Source organism: Euprymna scolopes, chromosome 26 (genome assembly GCF_053919585.1).
Source record: "Euprymna scolopes isolate OS-2025 chromosome 26, ASM5391958v1, whole genome shotgun sequence".
NCBI classification, from domain to species: Eukaryota; Metazoa; Mollusca; class Cephalopoda; order Sepiida; family Sepiolidae; genus Euprymna; species Euprymna scolopes.
The window spans coordinates 1,072,216-1,095,521 of record NC_136507.1 but is presented as its reverse complement, the minus strand read 5'-3'; the positions used below and the strand labels follow the sequence as shown (position 1 = coordinate 1,095,521).

Genomic DNA, 23,306 nt, shown 5'->3' with positions numbered 1-23,306 from the left:
TAGAAAATTATATTATACAGAAAGCAATATGGAAGACCTTTTTGAAAAGGTCAACTCAGCAAATATTTTAGCATACCTAAGGAAAGTAAATTTATATAAGAAAATTTAAGGAAATTTAAAGTCACCCAAATATACACATCCATGTATAAATGCAACATTTAATTTCTTAGTTCAATTTTATAAAAAAAGGGAGGAAAGGCTGAAAAAGTCATTCCCCCCCCCTCCCATTAAAAAAAAAGTTAAAAAAAAAAAAAAAAAAAAGGACTCCGGCATTAAATGACCACATAGGTTGATATGCCGTAAAACCAATCAATCAATCAATCAATAGAACCATCTGAAAATATCAATCTCCATAGCTTCACTGAATACAACCACACAACAAATAACCCAAATAGAGTTTCTGGAGGAACATCCATTCTCATTAACAAAACCACAGCACAAAGCCAAATAAATTTACAAACTAACTTAAAGGCAATTGCCGTCACAACCATCCTACATAGAATGGTCACAATCTGGTCCATCTATCTACCTCGAAACAATCCTATAGATGAAACAGAAACAAAAAAACTTATCAACCAACCCCCTCACTCCTTATTAGCTGACTTTAACAGTCACAACACTTGTTGGGGATGCTCAGAAATTGACAGAAAAGGAATCATTATAGAAAATATTATCAACAACAACTTATGCATTTATAATAACAAAAAAACAACCTTTATTCACTCTGCTACAAACTCGTTCTCAGCAACTGACCTTTATAAGTGACCCAGTATCTTTATGGATTACAACTGAACAGTGATCATTAGAACACTTTGGTCCTGAAATAATCTCAAAAATTCCTTGCTGGAACCTTAAAAAAGCTAACTGGAATAAATTCAAATTATTATGCAAATACAAACTCCTACATGGAAAACATGAGAAAAACTCAATCACTCACTTTACAGATACCATCATCTCAATAACTGAGGAATGCATACCTAAAACAAAATCAACAAAGTATAGTCAGCCCTGGTTTAATGATGATTACAAAAAGGCTACCAGGCTACGACATGCTGCATTAGGAAAATTCAACAACCAACAAACTACTCAGAATTTAAACAACTTTAAAATATGCAGAACTAAAGCATGGAAGAACTTTGTGTCCAAAATCAACAATAACACCAAAGATAAAATCATACGAAATATGATACGGAAAATATCAGGGAAAAAAGTTTCACTCTCAATCACCTCTGTATAAATGATAACAAAATAACACAAAAAGACATGGCTAGCATGCTTGCAGATACTACTGCAAATAATTCATCGTCCAAAAATCACAATGAAAAATTCCAGACTATTAAACAAATCAGAAAAAAACAAACTGAATTTATATGAAGTAATAATGAGGAAGAATACAACAAACCTTTTACCATTTATGAACTAAAGGATTCATTAAAAGAAAGCTGAGGGGCCAGATGAGATAACATGAATTCCTAAAACAACTACCAGATAAACCATTAAAGTATTTACTTTCCATCCTTAATGACATCTGGATCAATAGCAATCTCTCAGCTATATGGAAACAAGCCACAGTCATTCCTATATCAAAACCAGGAAAGGATGTATCTGACTCCTTCAATTATCAGCCCATAGCACTAACAAGCTCTGTATGCAAGACAAGACAATGAAGAGAATGGTAAACTCTAGACTAATTTGGTTTCTTTAAACTAATAAAATTATAACCAACTTTCAATACAGCTTCCAAAAATATCAGAAACATCACTTAATATGATTGGAAACTTTTATCAGAAATGCATTTATACAAAAAAAATAAAAAAACATATGACTGCTATTTTCTTTGATCTTGAAAAGACTTATGATACCACATGGATGTATGGTGTCATGAAAGATCTCAAAGAAGCTGGACTGATAGGAAGACAATCCATCTTCATCAACAACTTTGTAAACAATAGATTATTTAATGTCCGTGTAGCAGCATGCCTGTCGAACATCAAGGAAAAGGAAATGGGAGTCCCACACGGAAGTATTTTATCTGTAACATTATGTATCCTAAAAATTAACAATATAGTTAGATGCATAAACCGAGGCATGGATTGAAAATCATCAACGTATAGTGATATGTTGATGATTTTCTAATTGCGTACAGCTCGAAGCATATCCACATAATTGAACATCAACTTTAACAATTCATTGATGAAATAAAAAAATGGATAACTGAGAATGGATTCAAATTTCCGCTAACAAAACAAAATGCATGCATGCTTAGAAAACTACACCCAGATCCTCTTTTAAAACTAGATGATACCCAGAGCCCTGTTGTAGATGGACATAAATTTTTAGTGTTAATATTAGACTTCCATCCCTCACATCAAACACCTAAAAATTAAATGTAACAAAACTCTCCAGCTAATGCGAGTCATTGCCCACACAGACAAACAAACCCTATTAAAATTATATAGATCACTAGTGTGATCAAAACTAAATTATGGCAGCTTTATTTACAGAAAGTTTTATATAAAGACATTAGACACCGTTCAACATCAGGATCTCAAACTTGTACTGGGAGCCTTTCAGATTCCCCCTATGCAGAAGTCAACGAACCTCCATTATTATTTTGCTGCAACAAACTAGCCTTACAGTACTTGACAAAAATTCTCTCTTGCTTAGACAATCCTGCCTACAACTATATTGTAAATCCATTAGATTACTCTCTCTATGATAGGAAAAAATCACAACCAACAAATCCAGCCGATAACTACATCTTTAATCCCAAATATGAAAACCTATTTAACCAAAAAGTAAAAGCTATAAAACCTTTTGGTCTTGGTATGAAACCACTAGTGGAAGACGCAAGTATCACAATCTCCAACATCCATGATGTCAATCAACTAAGCCTTCTACCCTGACTACTAAAACAGCCTGAAATTATCCTTGAACTGAACAAAAAATCAAACTCATCCACTAACCTAGCAAGAAAAACTCCTTAACATTCAGGAAAAATACCCAAACCATCAGCATATCTACACAGATGGTTCCAAAGATAGCAACAGAACTGGATATGGAGTAGTATCCAATAACAGAAGCAACTACCAGATTATGCTTCAATTTTTAGTGCCGAAGCCACAGTTATAGATCTAGCTCTAGACCTCATTACTGACATCACCCACAACAAATTTATAATTTTTTCAGTAGTCGAATCCTTAAAGAAACAAAACTTAAATAACCCACTACTCATCAACCTATTACAAAGAATACATACTCTTTCACAAAGCAAAAATATCAAATTCTGCTAGATCCTCAGTCATCTTGGGATTCATGGCAATGAAAAAACTGACATAGCTGCCAAAAACGCACTAAAATTCAGTATATACAATATAAAAATTCCACACTTGGACTACAAACAAATAATTGATAATCTCATTATGAAGAAATGGCAAGAACAATGGAATAACTGTCAGAATAACAAACTTTTCAAAATCAAAACTACAATAGAAGAATGGTTACCAGATTTCAGAAAATCGTGCAGGGAGGAAGTGGTTTTGTACCACATTCGCATAGGGCACACACACATAACCCACTCCTTCTTGCTAAAAAAAGAAGACCCTTCTTAATGTTTGGCATGCCAAGATCCCTTTACGGTAAAACACTTTCTTTTGGATTGTGGTGATCTCGCGCATATCTGGCAAAATTATTACAATGTCAATAATATGAAAGAACTATTTAAAAAAGTAAATTCTAACAAAATACTTACATTTCTGAAAAAAGTAAATTATACAAAAGAATATAATTTTAACTCAAGCCAACTTTACCCCCCCCCCCAAAAAAAAAATGAAAAATATAACACATCACCTAATGATCCAAAAAGGATGACTTCATTTACTGAATAAGTTAAAATATCTAACGCACGACAAAAAAGAAAAAAGATCCAAATTACGGAACTCTGCATTAAATAACCAAAAAAAGGTATAAAACTAAACCAAACCAAACCTAATAAAACTGAAAATTAGACCATGGCTGTTTCATCCATGGAACAATGAGAAAGTTTTATGCAAAATAATTAGAAATATCCACAATCACAAACTCAGACTGACACTTTGAGCTTTCAGCGCCCTTCCAGTAAACAGTTTATATGTGGAAGCCTCTGAATGTTCATTCTATCTAAGGTGGGAAAAACCTGCACTATAATATTATATTAAATTTTTTTCCGACCCTACAGTTGTGTTTTCCATTCTGGATATCAACCTCTCTTCAATAGGAAAAAATAACATAAAAACTTTTGGATTAAAAATAGAACACTCACTAAAAAGCTGTCAAACAGACAAAAACATCATACATAAATCAAACATACCTGAACATCCGCCCTAGTCACTAAAACAATTTAGAATCATTCTAAACCTATCAAAATACTTCAAAACTAATACACACCCTTCAACTTACATAGACCACCTAAAAACATTAGAGCAACATCAAAATTGAACACATATATGTATACTGATAGCTCTACAGACAAGAACAGAGTGTAATGACATCATATTCCAAATACACCTACAAGACAATACATCAATTTTCAGTGTTGAAGCCATAAATGTAGCCTTAAAACTTTCCCTTGAACTCAGCCATAGTAATTAGATTATACTTTCAGACTCACCATCAGTGTTAATATTACTAAAAAGCAAAACTCTGAACAATACTCTGATCATCAATCTCCTACAAAAATCAACTTTATTACACAAAACAAAGACATTACCTTTAGCTGTATCTCATGTCAAGAACCCTACACAGTGAAACACATCTTAACTAACTGTATAGATTTCAATCAAACACGAATGAAATACTACCAAGAGAACAATCTGAAAGAAATTTTTAATAAAATTAATAAAAAAATAAACTCTTAAAATTTCTAAAAGAAACGAAGTTATACAACAAAATATACTAAAAAAAAAAAAAACATCCAAAAATACAATATGTAACTACACTACATGTCAAATTATTAACAATTTTTTTACCAGTTTCAGAAACTTACCGGTAATTTTGTATCAAAAGCTTCGGAAACGTTGGCAATGCTGAGCTGCGTGTACTGTGAAATTTTTTGTCCTGTTTCGTGCAATGTAAACAACTTGCCATCATAATTGCTGAATCCATGGTATTTGAGGTGTGTCAAATTATTAACAAGGTAGTTTGTTTCGTCAATAAAATGGGTTGTAAAGATGGTTTGAGTAGTTCTGAAAAGAGTACTATTACAGAACAGCTAGCAAAAGTTAAAACTACCCTTGAAATATCGAAAATGATAGGAAGGTACCATCAAACTGTGAAAAACTTTGTCAATGACCCTACAAAGGTATGTAAGAGAGCTGATAAAGGTAAATCTAGAGTTGTTTCATGCCGTTCTCTACTCCAAATTAAACATGAAGTTGTTAAGAACCCTGGGCAGACCAGTCAAGAAGTCTTTGACTAAGCTGGATTGAAGAACGTCTCAAAAAGTACTCGATGTAGCCTTCTGAAAGAAGTGGCAAAATCTGTTAAGCCGTGATAAAGCCTCCATCACATACAAAACTGATTGAAATGGGCAGAGGACAACATGAAAATGGATTTTTCTAAAGTTTTGTTCACGGATGAAGTGCGTGTCACTTTTGATGGCCCAGATGGGTGGAGCAAGAGATGGGTCCTAGATGGACGAGATCATCATCAGCGTGTAAGGCGCCAACAAGGTGGTGGTGGGATAATGATTTGGGCTGGAATTATCGGAGGTACTTTAGTTGGCCCATGAAGAGTCCTAGAAGGTGTAAAAATGACATCAAATACTTACATTGCTTTTCTGAAGGAGCACTTTGAACCATGGCTGAAGAAGCAAAGGTTGACGTTCAGAAGAACCATTATTTTTATGCAGGATAATGCTCCCTTGCATGCAGCAAACAAAAGCAAAAAGTATTTGCTACAACTGTGATTCTCTGGGCTACAGAAGATGAAGTGGCCTTCAAATTCACCAGATATGAACTCAATTGAGAACCTTTGGAGTATCATGAAGCGATGCCTCTATGCAAGCGGATGCCAATTTAAGAGCAAAGATGAGTTGTGGGATGCTCTCCAAGAGGTATCACAAGGAATAACTGTTGACGAAATCACAAATTTGACCAACGTCTGTGGACCAATGTCTTTTACAATTCATTCATAAAAAGGATCGCATATCCCCTACTAATTATGTCAATGTAAAAATTGCTATGTAATTATTGTGTTCTAAGCATTTTTCCTAGTTCATTTAATTTTTGAAAATTATTTCAATGAACAAGTCATGGGTATATTGTATTTTTTTCTCAACATCATTAATAACTTGACACATTGAAATCAACAAATATTCCTATCTTCTGCCATAGTTTCCCTAATACTGCTTTAAATACTTTTTTCTGACTGAAGTAGCTGAATTACTATTCAGCTACTCTTGTAAGCACTTTCTCAAAGTTTCATAGATTTTTATTCACTCGTTCCTTAAATAATTTAAAAAATATAAACTCGTTAATAATTTGATGCGCATCAAACAGCATTATTTCTACTTTAGTTTCAAAATCTGGAAAATAACAAACAGTAAATAAACCAAATCATTTCTTCTACATTAAACAACTCAAAAAGCTTGATATGCTGGTAAAATAAACCATTTCGATGGTTTATTTTACCAGCATATCAAGCTTTTAAATAATACAGGGTGACCCAAAAAAACGGGCCCCAACTCTAATTAGGCCCCGTTTTTTAGTGTTTTGTCCGAATGAAATGAAACTTTGGTCATAACTAGTTTATTATATTCAAAACATCACATCAAAACACTAGGGTCTTTGGCCTTTTTGTCTCCGTTCTACAGCATATGTTCTAGATAGCCTCCATTTAGCTTTTGTTTTTTTGGGTTTTGTTTTTTTACCCTGTAATATAATATTTTTTTAATAAAAAATAAAATGTTATCAAACAAATAATTTTAATAAAAATAAAATGTTATCAAACAAAATGATCATAAAAAATGATTATTTGATTTTTACTTTTGGTCGGGATCCAAATATGATCTACTGATGATGGTGTACTACATAAATCAAAGCGAACCACATTTACAAAGATGTCTTCAAACCCAACAACAAAATGGAATGTGAGGCAGTCCACAACAACATAATTATTAGAAAATGCCTTCCAAAACTTCTGCAATATATCTTTATCAACATTGTTTTTCTTAACAAATTTATCATCCACTCAAATTTCACTTTGTCTCAGAATTCTAATAGAAAATTGAATAATTTAATTATCAACATGCTAAACAAAATGAATTCTACAAGCTATACTAAAATAAATTCTGCTGGATATCAAACTATTCAGAAATCCATGAAAATCACAGGACTGACTAAATAACCAAATAGTATCCGACAAAGATTTAACAATCTTAAAACTAAAAATCAGCAAAATATCCACTGAAAATGATTACAAAAAGTTATTTTTCATGTAATACTCACCAGAGTAGCAAGCGTCCGCATATTTGTGCATCGTGTAGATGTGTGTGCGAGTGGTGGTGTGATGGAAGAGGGGTGGACTTGCCGCAGGGAAGTGTTGGGTGAGAAAAGAGAAAAAAAGATAGTGCCTGGTGTTTTATAAACTATGGTCTCGCGAGATCATGAGAAAACAGAGGGCACACATGCAAATGAGACTGCAGGATGAAAAACTGCATAAAAAGCAAGCTTGAGTGAGAGGAAGAAAACAATGTCGTTTACAGTCATGAGGTTATTGTGTTACTATTGCAAGCGTTGGTGACGATTGAAGTTGAATTCGATACAAGCTATTTCAGCTATTGCTGTGAAAAATGACTGACTCAAAGTTTGATCTGAAACTGATTCCAGAATTTGATGGGTCCACATCTGTTGTTTACTGGGTTGAGAGGGTTGAGTTGACCTGCAATCTATGGGAGGTAAAGAGAGTGCACACTGTGATTCCCCTGAGATTGGCTGGGGGTGCTCTGAGTGTGTATCAGCAACTTAGTGCCACCAAGAAAGCTGATGTGACCGCTATAAAAAAATGCGCTGTACAAGCAATTGTTGAGAGCCTCTACCAGTGTGTCCGCAACGCCTATGGAGCACTTGATGGAACGCGCCCGGGCTATCATCAGAGATGAGGAGGACCTGGGGAAACCAGTTGTGATGGCGACAAAGGCAGCCCAGAACGAGGCCGGGGAGATTCCCAGTCTGAGCCCCGTGACGAATGGAAGATGTTACCGCTGTGGTCGGCGAGGTCATTTTGCAAGAAGCTGCACTGATAAAGGGCGGAGGTGAATACGCTGTTTCCAATGTGGCGGCATAGAGCACTTAACCCAAAACTGTGCCTGGTGCTACCAGATCAGGCTGTCTATTGGCTTCCTGAGACAAAATGCACCTACGTCGATTTTCTGTTTTTGTTTTCTATTCTCTTTTGTAAAACTTAATTATGTTCTACAAAAACAACCCCCTTCCCCTCTCCTTTCCTTTTCCTTTCCTACTTACCAACCCCGTCGCCCCCCCCCCTTTTTTCCCCCTGTTGGTAGGGCACTAGAATAAGCCAACTGCCCCCCTGCAGAGGTTAAAAATCCCTCAATGGGGCAACCAGTTAGCCGTGGGTTGCTACCCGTAATGCCTTAGGACGTGATCCTGGTGATTGAGCTAACCTAGACCTGGGTGCATAAAAGTCTAGGCACTGCAACACATTATTTTGACTCTTACTTCGGCTAGACGGGCGGTCGGAGAGGCCCGATCCAACCAATCGGCCAGTCACGCCAAGCCCTAGCACTTACACCCAAAGTACCAACTACCACAACAAAGAACAAAACTTAAAGGTACTCCCACCTTTCTTTTTTTTTTAATTTTTCTTTCCCCACTACAAAAAATAGGCAAACCAAGTAAGTGCTAGAAGGCGGTGGAAAGGGTCAATCAATTGGAAAGATCAGAACTCAACACTCCATCTGAGCAAATGTATTTTTGAGGACATATTGAACAGAAAATATAGTGCTTGAGAACCAAAAGAGTATATCCTCCACGTAGCCCCGACATGGTCAAGGTGAATGGGTTTCCTCTTACTATGCCCCAATTTTGGACTCTGAGGTGGGTAGGGAGCGTGGTTAATGAAAAATAAATCCCAAAGTCCATGGCTGATAAAAACAAAAGCATCCCCCTCAAAACCCTTAAAAGAAACCATTCCTCTGACTCTGACCTCTCAAGCTCAGATGAAGAACAAAAATTCAAAACTAGAAAAACCGCTCCAACTATAAACGAAGGAAACTTCCCACAATTCTTGCTTATTGAATTAATCGAAAATAAAAAAAATTGGAAATTTATCACCTTTCCTAATAGAAAAGACATTATCCACAAAAAGTAAACCAGAAATGATCAAAAAAAAACAAAAGATGGAAATCTACTAGTTGAGATAACCAATCTTAGAGATGCTCAATCTCTACTCAAAATGAAGAACTTCCATGAGTACAAGTGCAAAGTCTTTCCCCATAAAACACTAAACACTTCGAAAGGAGTAATTCGAAGTTATGAACTATCGCTAGCAACTGAAGAAGAAATAAAAGCTGAATTAGAAAAACAAGAAGTAATCAACCACATCCGCATAAATATAAAAAGAAACAATAAAATAATAACAACCAACACATACATATTAACGTTTAACAAATCAACAATACCTAAGGAAATAAAAATTGGCTACTTAAATGTAAAAGTAGACCAATATATCCCAGCCCCATTAAGATGTTTCCATTGCCAAAAATATGGACATCATAGAGAAGCCTGTAAAGGATAAAAATATGTGGAAAATGCGGCAACAAAGAGCCTGACCACACCGAAGAAAAATGCATAAATGAAGTGAAATGTGCTAACTGCAAACAAGATCACCCGGTCTTCTCTAAAATATGCAAAACATATCAAAAAGAAAGAGAAATTATACAAGTAAAGTACAAAAAAAAAACACAACCTTTCCAGAAGCCAGAAAAATAGTTGAGACGTACATGAAAGACAACACATATGCTGAGACAAAAAAGACAACTAAACCATGCCAACATAATTAAATACATGATCAATATAGGGAACTGATAAACAAACTGATTACATTAAATATTAAAGAATTGCCAGAATTTCAAAATAGCCTAAAAGAAAAATACTCTAATCTGGGAAACAAAATAGAAATAACAAATCCAAACAAAGAAAATAATATTCCATCAACAACAGAACCATTAAAAAAATTATCACAGAATCCAACAAAACAACCACCAGAAATTAATAAAAACATAAGCAATGATAAAACAGCAAATAAAGAACGTTCCAGAAAAGAAGAAAACCCAACAATAGACACTCAAAATAGATTCCAAATTCTAGAAAAAATGGAAACCGAAAACATCCTACATAAAAAAAAGAAACCAAACACAAGTAATAAAGAGGGAAAAAATGAACAAGAAGCCAAAACGGCAAAATCTCAAACAAGATCCAGATCGACGTCCAGATCTAAACAAAAAAAAGAAAAAACCCAGCAAAACACTTCACCAAAGACACAAACTCTGACAAAAGATAAACCCTCTACTTCTAAAGAGATGGAAATAGAGGAAAACTAAACATCCTCATGGATAGAAATAAAACACAACAAATTATCCAATGGAATTGTCGTGGAATAAGATTTAACTATAATGAAATTCTTATACTTATCTCACTCTTCAACCCAGCCATTGTTTGCTTACAAGAAACCTTCCTACAAAACAATAACGATTTCAAAACACCAAACTATGAACAATACAACTATTTCCATAACACAGGCCTTCGTGCTAATGTAGGCACCTCAATTCTTGTAAGGAATAACATACCTCAAAGCAATTTCTCTGTCAAAACAAATCTCCAAGCAATTACAACTCAAGTCACATTACACAAAACAATCACAATCTGCTCAATATACCTCCCTCCTCATGAACCAATAAATGAAAATGAACTAGAAAATTTAATAAAACAACTACCTTCACCATTCATTCTTTTAGGAGACTTTAACTGCCACAGTACGTTATGGGGATGCGAAGTCACAAACTCAAAAAGAAACAAAATTGAACAATTAATTAACAGAAATAACTTGTGCCTTCTCAATCAAAAAAATCCCACATACTTAAATCCAACAAACGGATCAACCAGTGCCATTGATCTTACTATGTGTGATCCATCAAGCTTCTTGGATTATACATGGAGCACTTATGAAGAACCCTGTGGAAGTGATCACTTCCCTATTATAATCAATTACAGTAACTCCATCCAAAACCACATACCCAGGTGGAACACAAACAAAGCCAACTGAGCTGAATTTAAAGAACTTTGTTCACTAAAACTAACAGAACATCAAATCCAAACAATAGAAGAATTCACGGAAGTACTCATAACAATAGCCAAAAAATGCGTACCCAAAAATTCTCCTCCTGTAAAAAAAAAAACAAACCATCGTTCAATCCAAAATGTAAAACGGCCATTAGACAGAGAAAGGCAGCCTTAAGAAAATTTAAAAAACAACCCACAACGAACAACTTAATAGAATACAAACACCAAAGAGCTAAAACTCGAAAAACAAAGAATGCAAAAGATCCTGCTGGCAACAATTTGTCAACAAAATCAACATCACCACTAAACCCAAAACCGTCTGGGAAATGATTAGGAAAATAACTGGAAAATATAATCCGAATCAAATCAAACACCTTCTCACAAATAAACAGAAAATAACTGATAAAAAAGATATTGCTAACACACTAGCTAAAACCTTTGCCGGAAACTCATCAAAACACTACAATAGACAATTTCAAGTACTTAAGAAACATGATAGAGGAAAACTAAATAGCCTCATGGATAGAAATAAAACTCAATACTGGGAAACAAAATAGAAAATTAAACAAAATAAACTTTAACTCCAAAAACCAAGAGCCTTACAATGAAATCTTCTCCCTCAATGAACTAGAAACCGCCATAGAAAAATCCCATAACTCAGTTGTAGGACCAGATGAAGTGCACTACAGCTTCCTTAAAGAAATTCCACCAGAATCATTAAAACTCCTTCTCAAAATTTATAATAAAATATGGGAAAAAAAAGATTTCCCAACTTCATGGAAAAATGCAACAATAATACCAATACCCAAACTGGGAAAAGATACATCAAACCCAGAAAACTACAGACCAATAGCTCTCACAAGCTGCCTATGCAAAACGTTCGAAAGAATGATTAACTACCGTCTTATATGGTATCTAGATGACAACAAAATAATTTCTGAAGTCCAGTGTGGATATCAAAAAAATCGAGGATGTATAGACCACATCACTAACCTGGAGAATTATATCGGAGAAGCTTTTATCAATAAGGAACACGTAACATCTGTTTTTTTCGATCTTGAGAAAGCATATGAAACTACCTGGAAATACGGTATCATAAAAGATCTCCACAACATCGGACTAAGAGGCAGATTACCTGAATTCATAAAAAAACTTTTTAACAGACAGATCTTTCCAAGTTCACATAGACTCAACTTTATCAGACCCACAAAATCAAGGAGTGCCCCAAGGCGGCATCAACAACTATCTTTAACATAAAAATCAATAACATTATAAAAGAACTCTCTTCTGATATACATAGCTCCTTATATGTAGATGACTGCTCAATCAGCTACAGATCTAAATACACTCACACTATTGAAAGAAAACTACAACATAACATAAATAAAATTAATAAATGGGCAGCTAAAAATGGTTTCAAATTCTCCAAAACTAAAACAAAATGCATCCATTTCTGTAACCAACACAAACTCCACCCTGACCCAACCTTACAGATTGAAGGCAAAAAAATTCCATTCGTAAATGAACACAAGCACCTGGGAATCATTTTTGACAAAAAACTAAATTTCATTCCACACACCAATCACATCAAAACCAAATGTAATAAAGCATTACAACTCCTATGAGTCATCGCCCATACAGATTGGGGGGCTGACAAGAACACACTACTCAAACTATATAGAGCATTAATTAGATCAAAAATAGATTATGATAGCTTCATATGTCAATCCACCAGAAAGTCATATCTAAAAACCCTCAACACAATATGCCACTCTGGACTAAGACTAGCACTAGGAGCATTTCCAACCTTCCCTGTAGAAAGCCTGTATGCAGAAGCACATGAAACTCCTCCAATGCTCAGAAATCAAAACCTTGGTCTAAAATACTACACAAAACTTACAGCCAACCCCACAAACCCAGCACACAATAGCACTTTAAATCCAAACCGTAAACACCTTCTTGACCAAAAAGAAAATGCAATCAAAACCTTTGGACTTAGAATAAAATCGATTTCCAAAGAAGCAAGTCTGCCCATAACTAAAATTCACAAAACTGTCCTACTCAAAACCCCTCCCTGGAAAATCATATCCCCTAACATCGACCTAAGTTTAAATAAATATGAAAAGAAACATACTCATCCAATAACTTATGATGATCTTGATAAAATCAAAGAAAAGTATCCAGACTACACACACATCCATACAAAATAACGCAACAGCCAGTGCAGCAATACTCAATAAAACAATCAAACCTCCCAAAAGAAACCTCAATCTTCAGTGCTGAAATACATGCTCTAATCCTAGCTCTCAAACTCGCCTCCAATAACAAAAAAAAAAACAAATTTATAATCCTTTCAGACTCCCAATCTACTCTAAAAGCGATTAAAAAATAAAAAGATAGACAACCTCCTAATCGCAAAATTACTCCAAAAATTAACTGAACCAAACAGTAAAAAAGAAATCATTTTCTGCTGGATACCGAGCCATTCCAGTATTAAAGGTAATGAAATAGCAAATTCTGCAGCAAAAAACGCCTTAAATCTCCCAATCGATGCAAATTTTAACATTCCATACATAGATCTAAAAAGACGTATTAACGCATATACAACAGAGAAATGGCAAACCTACTGGAATGAACACCCTAACAACAAACTTTACGAAATCATGCCAAAAAACAAGAAAGAACAAAATACAAAACTAAACAGAAAAGAAGTCAAACTAACAAGAATAAAAATAGGCCATACTCACTTAACTCACTCATATCTCCTAAAAAAAGAAAGCTAACCCATCTGTATACCTTGTCAAACATCACTCACAATCAAACACATATTAATTGAATGTACTGATTTTGTAACAGTAAGAAATCGATTCTACAAAGAAAACAATATTTAATTGCCATTGCTCCCAGGTCCACTCTGAACTGGAGTGGTAGTACCTGTTAGGGTCCCAACTATGGGTTAAATAGAATCCGACTTAAAAACAAATATACTCCATTAAAAATCGTTCCTCAAAATAACTAGATTCGGCATTAAATAACCTGAAAAAGGTTGATATGCCATAATACAAAAACAACCAAAATTGTGCGGGAAACGCGTCAGGGGGCAGGGTATCAGCACCGCCCTGCTCCCCAGACAAGATCTAAGTGACACGCAACCTACAATAACTGTGTACGTGTGTCACCCCCTTCAGCCGGTCGGTTGAGACGATCGTCGACCTCAGAACTCTTCCACTCCAATTACGGCAGCCTGAAAACGACCCGACTCTGGCGGTTTGCAGCTCACTATTTTCGTCCTTCCAGTGACCACTGCCGGTGATAATTCTTAGCCGTTTTAATGTTGCTGGTATTGGTAGTGACAGAATTATCAGTTGGTCGTCTAAATTTATACTCCGGACCTGACGTTGTGTAATCGCTTACCGGCGAACATCGCCGATAAGAGAGCCATGGATTTTAGTGTGGTGAAAAAGGAAATAAAAACGATTCCACACACGAATAAACAATTAATCTGGGTTTATTTACAATAATAATGGTCTAATAATATTTCAGAGTTTGAAGGAAGTTGGCTGTAGCTATTTTAAAACGGTAGCTTGTGACTCGAGTTCAGATAAGTTTTTCGGACATTGGAGATACGTGTTTTAAGTCAAAAGCCCTCTCTGCCCGACTTTAACACCATCTGAATTCGCCAAAATCGAATTCTCTCTTCTCCTTCTCTTCTCCCCCTCCTCTCTTCTCCTTCTGTTCTTTTCTCTGTGTTCGAGGAATATATACATATCCATCAATGCCCTTTAAACATCACGAGTTTGTATTTGTTTACAACAAGAAAACTTGCCTGTCATCAGCTTTCAAACCTTGTTTTCTAAAATAAACAACCGCCTGTCATTTCATCTCGAATTCTGTGTTTCAAAATAAACAGCCAGCTCACTCCAAACTCTGACCGTTACAACGATAAGTATCTCTTGACATACTTTTTCCTTTGTCTGTTCTAACCAAAGAGTCATTTGATCGTTCTATTTTTTCGTTCTTTTGGCTCTTTCTCTATAACGGCATATCAACCCCATAACTTGGTTACACGTGAACCGTGTGCCCTGCTCAGCTCTTCTCGACTCTGGCTGCTAACATATCATCATGAATGCCAGATTGTGTCGGACCTGGACTAAAAGGAACATTAAACTCACCACAATAGGTGGTGAGACACAAGCATACTGTGGAGCCAGAACCGTGAAGGTCCACACGGACTCTGGTGCGGCCGCGGAAATTAATGTGTTGGTGACGCAAGGGGATTTGCTGGGGTTCGACGTACTGCTGGGATACAATGCTATCAAGGCACTGGAAGGAGTAATCATCGAAAGCGACGGGAGCGTGCGCTTTTGAAAAACCCGGTGTGCTGCAATCCGCATTGATTGCCCTGTCTTTAAGGTGGGCTATGACTGTAGCTAGTAGGCCTGGACTGTGTCATGGAAGTGGACCGAGGGAAGGGCACCAACCGAATTAAAGAATTGTGTCGCAGAATACCCTATACCTGATGAGGCTCGTGATGAATATGAGCAAGAGCTTGAGGCGTGGATCCGAGATGGATGGCTGATCGCCTACCCTGAGAAGCTTGGTCCACCCAAGGGTCTGATACCCTTAATGGCGGTTATCCAGCATAACAAGTGCTGGATTATCGTGAGGAATTACATTGAGGCTTACACTGCCGATGCTGACATGTGCGCCAGCAAACTGAGGGAATGGCGCCAGAAGGGCTCCAATGTGTCAATATTAGACCTGCGGAAGGCCTATTTGCAGGTGCGAGTAGATGAGACGCTGTGGCCGTTCCAGACAGTGTGGTTTCGGGGTCAGAGGTGCTGCCTAACTCGACTCGGCTTTGATCTGAATATGGCACCGCAGATCATGAAGACCATTGTTAATGCCGTGTTGTCTCAAGAAAAGACCGTTGAGGACACAACATCAGCCTACATTGACGATGTGTACATCAATGAGGACATAAAATCTGCATCGTGTGTCAGGGAAAACTTTGCTCAGTTTTGTCTGCAGTGCAAGAATCCTGAACGTCTGAGGGATGGAGCACGCATATTGGGATTAGACGTCTGTGAGGAAGACGACACCCTACGATGGAGGTGTGGCAGTGGGATTCCAAGCATCCCTGATGTTGTTACGAGGCGGACCATTTTTTCCTGGTGTGGGAAACTTGTTGGACTCTTACGAGCCTGTGTCTGGCTCCGTGTAGCTATGGGTGTCATCAAACGCAGACTGAATTTGGTAACCACAGGTTGAGACGATGTGCTTGACGATGCTCTTCTAACTCTGATAGTAACTGGGACCCTGGAGAGGGTCAACAAGGAGGACCCTGCCCGTGGAAAATGGTGTTGATGCAGACCACGTAAATGTGTGGGCCGACACTAGTTCATTGGCATTGGGAGTCACATTAGAGCAAGGAGGGAATGTGTTTGAAGACACATGTTGGCTACGACCCATCAACTTAGCAGAGCTGAACTCTGTTGTAAAGGGAAAAAATCTCACTCTGCAATGGCAATCAAAGAAACTGCCCCTGTACACGGATTCTCTCTGCATCTATCACTGGGTGTCACGCTTTCAGGATGGACAAGAATCCACACTAAGGCAGCCAGCGAGATGTTGATTTGGCGAAGGCTAGATATGCTGAAGAGTCTGGTCTCTGAGTATGGACTATCAGTGGGGGTAACGCTGGTAACATCACATTGTAATCATGCCAACCAACTAACCCGTGTACCTCACAGATGGTATGGAACTGTGAAGATGGGTGTGGAGCACACTGCTCCATCTCGCGCAATTGCAATTGGCGCGATTAGCCCATGTCAAATACAAAAGATTCATGCACAGAGCGGACATCCAGGTGTCAAGAGAGCAGTGTATTTTGTGAAACGTGTGGACCCAGTAGTGACAAAGGCAGATGTCAAGCAGATTGTCAGGCACTGTTAGGCGTGTCAGTTTATTGGTCCTGCACCAGATCAATGGCGAAAAGGACGATTGGACGAACAAGGGATGTGGTGTGGCAGTGGGTGCAATGGACATTACCCTTTATAGTGGTCAATCCTTTCTGACTCTTATTGATTGTGGACCCACACGTTTTGCGGTATGGCGATACATGATTAGACAGAACACAGCAAGTGTTGTTCGCATCTTGTCATCAATCTTTTTGAGCGGTGTGCCCCGGAAGAGATCTTGATGGATAACGATGCTGCTTTTTACAGCCAACAAGTTCGGCAGCTGTTAAATGAATGGGCCGTCCGATTATGGCTGCGATGCGCTCATGTGCCATATTGCTGATAGGAGCCACCGTACCATTAAGAGAATTGCTGCCAGAAAGCAATGTACTATTATGGAGGCCACATATTGGTATAACGTCACGCAAAAGGATGGGAAATTACCTACAACAGCGCCACCAATGCCATATACACATATCGTGTTAGACTAAAGGGAATTGATGCTGCACAGCCAGTCAACCAGAAAAGGCATGCCAAATATGAGGTAGGGATCCAGTTTGGGTGAGACCACTTGGAAACCGGTGCACCACCAAATTCAAGCGAGGACAAATCTCTGGGGTGATCAGCCAGCAGTCGGTCCTAGTTGACGGAACCCCGCGCCATGTGCACGATCTTCGCTCGGCTTCTGAGGTGCATCATACATCTACAGAGGAGAGCAATGAATCCTCAAGTGATGAGCTAATTATGAACGAAATCAACAGACCAGAGAGTGATGATTATAACTCATCTGACGCGGCGGAAACAGAATCAGAACCAGAACCTATGAATGTGCCCCTTCGCAGAAATAAGCGGACTAGGAGACCAACCCTGCAGTGCATTCTGTGTGATCATCAGATCGGGGGAGTGTAATACTCACCAGAGTAGCAAGCGTCCGCATATTTGTGCATTGTGTAGATGTGCGTGCGAGCGGTGGCGTGATGGAGGAGGGGTGGACTTGCCGCAGGGAAGTGTTGGGTGGGAAAAGAGAAAAAAAGATAGTGCCTGGTGTTTTATAAACTATGGTCTCGCGAGATCATGAGAAAACAGAGGGCACACATGCAAATGAGACAGGATGAAAAACTGCATAAAAAGCAAGCTTGAGTGAGAGGAAGAAAACAATGTCATTTATAGTCATGAGGTTATTGTGTTACTATTGCAAGCGTTGGTGACGATTGAAGTTGAATTCGATACAATTCATTCTAGACAAGATTAAATGTAAGGCTCCAGAAAGTCATACTAGTAGAAGATGCATAGCGTAACAGGTAACAGTGTTTATTAACAATCAGTTCTAAGTGACAGTCTTATGGAGGTTGAAGGTTACTTTACTACAAACAATAAAACTAATATAAAATTAACATTTTGTTTGATAAAATTAAAACAATTTACCCTCATGGATTAGATAAAAGGTTTACTTCAAAATTCAAGAAAAGTTTCCGAATTTGTCAAAATGGATTTTATATCAGCTAAAACATGAAAATATTATGATGAGAATAGTCTGAATAATCCAAAATAAACTGAAATTTTCATGTGGACATTGAGATGGAATAATATGACAATGTGGTGAATATGAATGAATTCTGTAATATAACCTAAAAACAATATAGTTATTTTCTTAAACAAAAAGAAAATCTGGCTTTCTACCAATTATATGTCCACAGAACAAATATTTCATATACTTGGATATAGGAATACTTAATTTTAATTATCTTTTTTCATTTAATTTTGTTTAAAACAAAATCTTGTATTGATGGTAATAATAATAAAATAATAAATATTTAGTTATTTAGTTTATACCAGTAAAACCAAAAGAGATCACACTCACAAATCTGCTTTTACGTTTGTTAAAATATATGGACATTTTACATGTGTTTTTATGGTAATCAACTTTATGGTTAAATATCTAGAAAATTATAAAGAATCAGAATCAGTAATTTAGTACTTAGGTAATTCTATCAGAATCGGAAAAAATACTGGAATTGTCCCATCACTAATATATAAAACTCTTACTTGTGAGACATCGGCTTGGGTTATAGCTGGTTGGATGACTACATCCCTTGTTCGAGACAAAGTAGGTTCATTCAATATTCAAATTTCGCCGCGGTTTGCTTGATCTGTGTTAGTTTATAGACTTTCTTGTGTATGGCACGTTTACTCATGTGGCAGAGTACTCGCCTCGCATGCAAGAAGCTCAGGTTTCGAATCCCAAGTTCGGATATGTCTAATGATGAGCCCAAATGGGTTTTTTTTTACATGTGTTTTTATGGTAATCAACTTTATGGTTAAATATCTAGAAAATTATAAAGAATCAGAATCAGTAATTTAGTACTTAGGTAATTCTATCAGAATCGGAAAAAATACTGGAATTGTCCCATAGGTCTAATATTGACACATTGGAGCCCTTCTGGCGACATTCCCTCAGTTTGCTGGCGCACATGTCAGCATCGGCAGTGTAAGGTTTGTTGGCTGTTATGTCTTGTGAGCTATGATGTTGCTTGACTGTGGAAATATATATATATATATATATATACACACACACACACAGTAGAACCCTGGAATACGGCATTAAAAATTAGTAACAAAATACAGTACAGTATATAATACACGTATATATAATTAAATAACATTATAAATAACACCGTAAGGTGGAGCAAATACCATAACCAGGGGTTAGAAAAACATTGTATTCCACATTGTAGCCTGAAAAAAAATGTATCCTAGGGCCACTGTATTCTGGGGTTCTACCGTATATTATAAAATTGCTATTTTAAAAATATTTTGTAGGATGGTGTAAATTGGCTGGCCTTTTTGAACAAATATAAATTACATGGCATATTATGTGATGATATGGGCCTTGGAAAAACTTTGCAGTCAATATGCATTTTATCTTGTGACCATATGAAACGAGATGAAGAGTATAAGGTAATTATTTTTTTCTTTTTAACTTTATACAAATAATAGTTTGCTATTTTAGTGATTTTTATTTTTGATGAAAACATGCATAAATGAGTGTATATAAAAATAAAAAGTGAATTATGGTGTAAAAAAGAATTATTTTGTAATTATAACTCTAGAATACTGAGTTTTGATATTTCAATATAGCTACTGGTGACATACCTTGTCAACATTAGTAGCGATAAATAAACACCTTCTATTTTCTAAGACTTAATAAAAGTTTTTGCATTTGAATTTATAGAATTGAATTTCATTCATATTAATCTCAGCTGTTTTAGCTATTTTCAAAATATTTTTCAAGTATCAAATTCTTTTGTTGATTAGTATGAATTATTTTTATTTAGAAAATAACTCCTTTGTAGATATGTTGCGATGAGAATAAAATTAGATTTTCTTTCTGAAAGAGATAATAAATAGACATACATTATTTTCTTTTGATTGTTTCTGTTTGAACATGATGAAATAGATGAACATGTTTTGCAAAAATTAATATTGCTATATTGTGAAAATATTAATGTATACCAGTGATGTGAATGTGTGTTTGCATTCACTATGCAAACTATGATCATCCTCTTGTTTTCTTCATCTGAATTCCGTGCTTAATTTAAACATTGTAGTGTTAATCATGTGGTCTTGGTCATCGCTGTAGCAAAAGGATTTCCTTTTTAAACAAGTGACAATGTTTTCAGTGACAATTATGGCAGACTTGGAAAATTGGATAAACATATCTCCCAACTGGACACATCAACTTACAGTTTAAAGGCTCGTCTGTTTCTGAGCCTCACATAAACTCAACTGACTCTACCTGTTCTGGCTCAAATATATATAAATATTGCTATCATTCAAGCTAGGCTACCCAATAAGAACACTTAAAAATCATGAGCTGTTTCATCATTGAACATAAAGTTCTGATCAAGATGCCTTTTATATAGAATTTATATAGAAAACTGCTCTAAAAGGCAAGAATGGGCAGGAAATGGGAGTTCATTATATGTTAAATTTATATGCAAAAATGATCCTCACTCCATTCTAAATTATTTTTGTTGTCATTTTTTTCTTCTCTTTTTTTTTCCACCAAGTTTATTTTAGATTAATCGTCTAAAAAATTAAATTGTATTTATTTTTTTTTAATTGGCAACTATTTATTACTACAATTAAAGTTAAATATATTTGAAAGCTAATATTTCTGTAAGGAAATTTTATAAAAGAATCCCAAATCACATTAATTTTAAACAAAAATTTTTTTTTTTCTTTTTTTTTTCCAAATAAATGTAAATCACAAAACTCAATGATTTCAAACTTAGCTGACAACAACAACAGCTGCTGCTTAGATTGTAATTATTATTTAAATTGTTTACTTTCGCTGAAAATGTGTTACAATTTGGGGGAGACCCTTTTTTAAAAACATTTAGTACCAAAAGCGAAATTAAGACAGAATTATAATTTTAATGTATGAAAATAATAAAAACATTTACTCATTAATTGGATACAAAAAATATTTAGAAAAAAATGTTTGAAACACGTCATATTAAAGTTCTATTTTTTAAGCAATAAAAAAACGAATGGATAAATTCATTTTGTACAATGAGATTGATTTTATTTCTAATTGTTTTCTAAATTTCATGATCAAATTCCTCATAGGGGAATGTTACTGAGTTTCTAAACACTGCGGAGATTAAAAAAAAAAATCTGAAGCAAAATGTCTGTTTCATTGTGTTAACATTTTTATCATTACTTTCCTAAAAACTCCTCAAATATATCATGTAGGTTATTTATTAAAACCATTTTTATGGTTGATGGGCATTACTACTAAGAGTGAAAAGCTAGCGGCAGATGTTCCAGCCAAGATGTAGCAACAATACTTCACGCATGGTCGAATTGTGGCTTTGTAATGATATAAAATGCTTTCTAGTGTGAATAATTTTGTTGCATGGTAGAGGGAGCCCACATTCTTTGCAGCAGCTTTGACAACATCTTCCATATTTGTTCCAATTCATGTTGTTTGTGAATGTTAGGTCAACGGATTTGAAAAATGTGCTCTCAGGTAATCATTGGTTGAGAAGGTTTTTCATAGTTAAAGAATAGAAGCTTAATCTTAGTAGCATTAAATGTTACCATCCACTTATGGCCCTATTCCATTACTGATTGAAGGTCAGTTTCTAGGGTTTCTATCATTACCTTGGATATGTGTACATTTGTTTTGCCCTCATGTCTATTATAGAGGATAGTGTCATTAGTAAATATACTCCTCTAAGACAATTTTATCAGGTCATTGACAAATATCAGGAATAAGGTCTAAGGATCAATTCCTTAGGCAGCCCTGCATATCATATTTAGAACCATTGAGGATAACCTGGGTTTCCCTCTTGCCTAGAAAAAAATTGCCAGGTCATGCCAAAGGCTACAGCTCTAGCTTCCTCTTTCTTCTCCAGTGTATGATATATGCATTCAGAGATGACAGTTAAAATGTACACAGTAGAGCGAGCTTGCCTAAATGCATATTGTTGGTCAGACAGAAGCTTAGCATTTACAAGATGGTGAACTAGTGCTTGATTGATTAAAGCTGAAAGATTTTAGTGAAAAGGGACAGGAGACTGATGGGACAATAATTGAACAGGTCAGTTCTTTAGCCAGAATTCTTGAATACTGGTACAATGGAGACAATTTTCTAGCTATCAGGGAAGTAAGATTCAGCTAGACAATTGAAGAGTTTGGAGAGAGAAACTAGTTCAGAAGAGCATTTTTTAATTCGAGGTGTCTAGGATTTTATATCACAGACGTGAGAAGAGGTGATTTTCAGATCTACAAGTGTGGCTTCTGTTCACAAAGGAAAATTTAGAAAGGGGGTAGTTTGAGGGGAGAGGGTAAGATGGAGTTGGAAGCAAATGACCAGACAAGCAGATCAGCTTTCTCGGTCGCTGTGCAAGTGACCTCATGGTTATTAGACAGTGTAGGAATTATTGATTGTCCATAATTTATCACACTATTATAAATTTTCGAGAAATCACAAGTTCCT

General features: G+C 36.0%; 1 protein-coding gene across 1 annotated transcript in view; it reads left to right on the top strand.

The window, feature by feature from the left end:
- The window catches only part of LOC145247883 (TATA-binding protein-associated factor 172-like), a 303,920-nt gene that overhangs the window by 140,623 nt on the left and 139,991 nt on the right, over positions 1-23,306 (top strand). Inside the window, exon 19 of the mRNA XM_080109494.1 lies at positions 20,120-20,257. Within this exon, the coding sequence (XP_079965620.1) occupies positions 20,120-20,257 (138 nt within the window). The remainder of the gene's footprint in view (positions 1-20,119; positions 20,258-23,306) is intronic.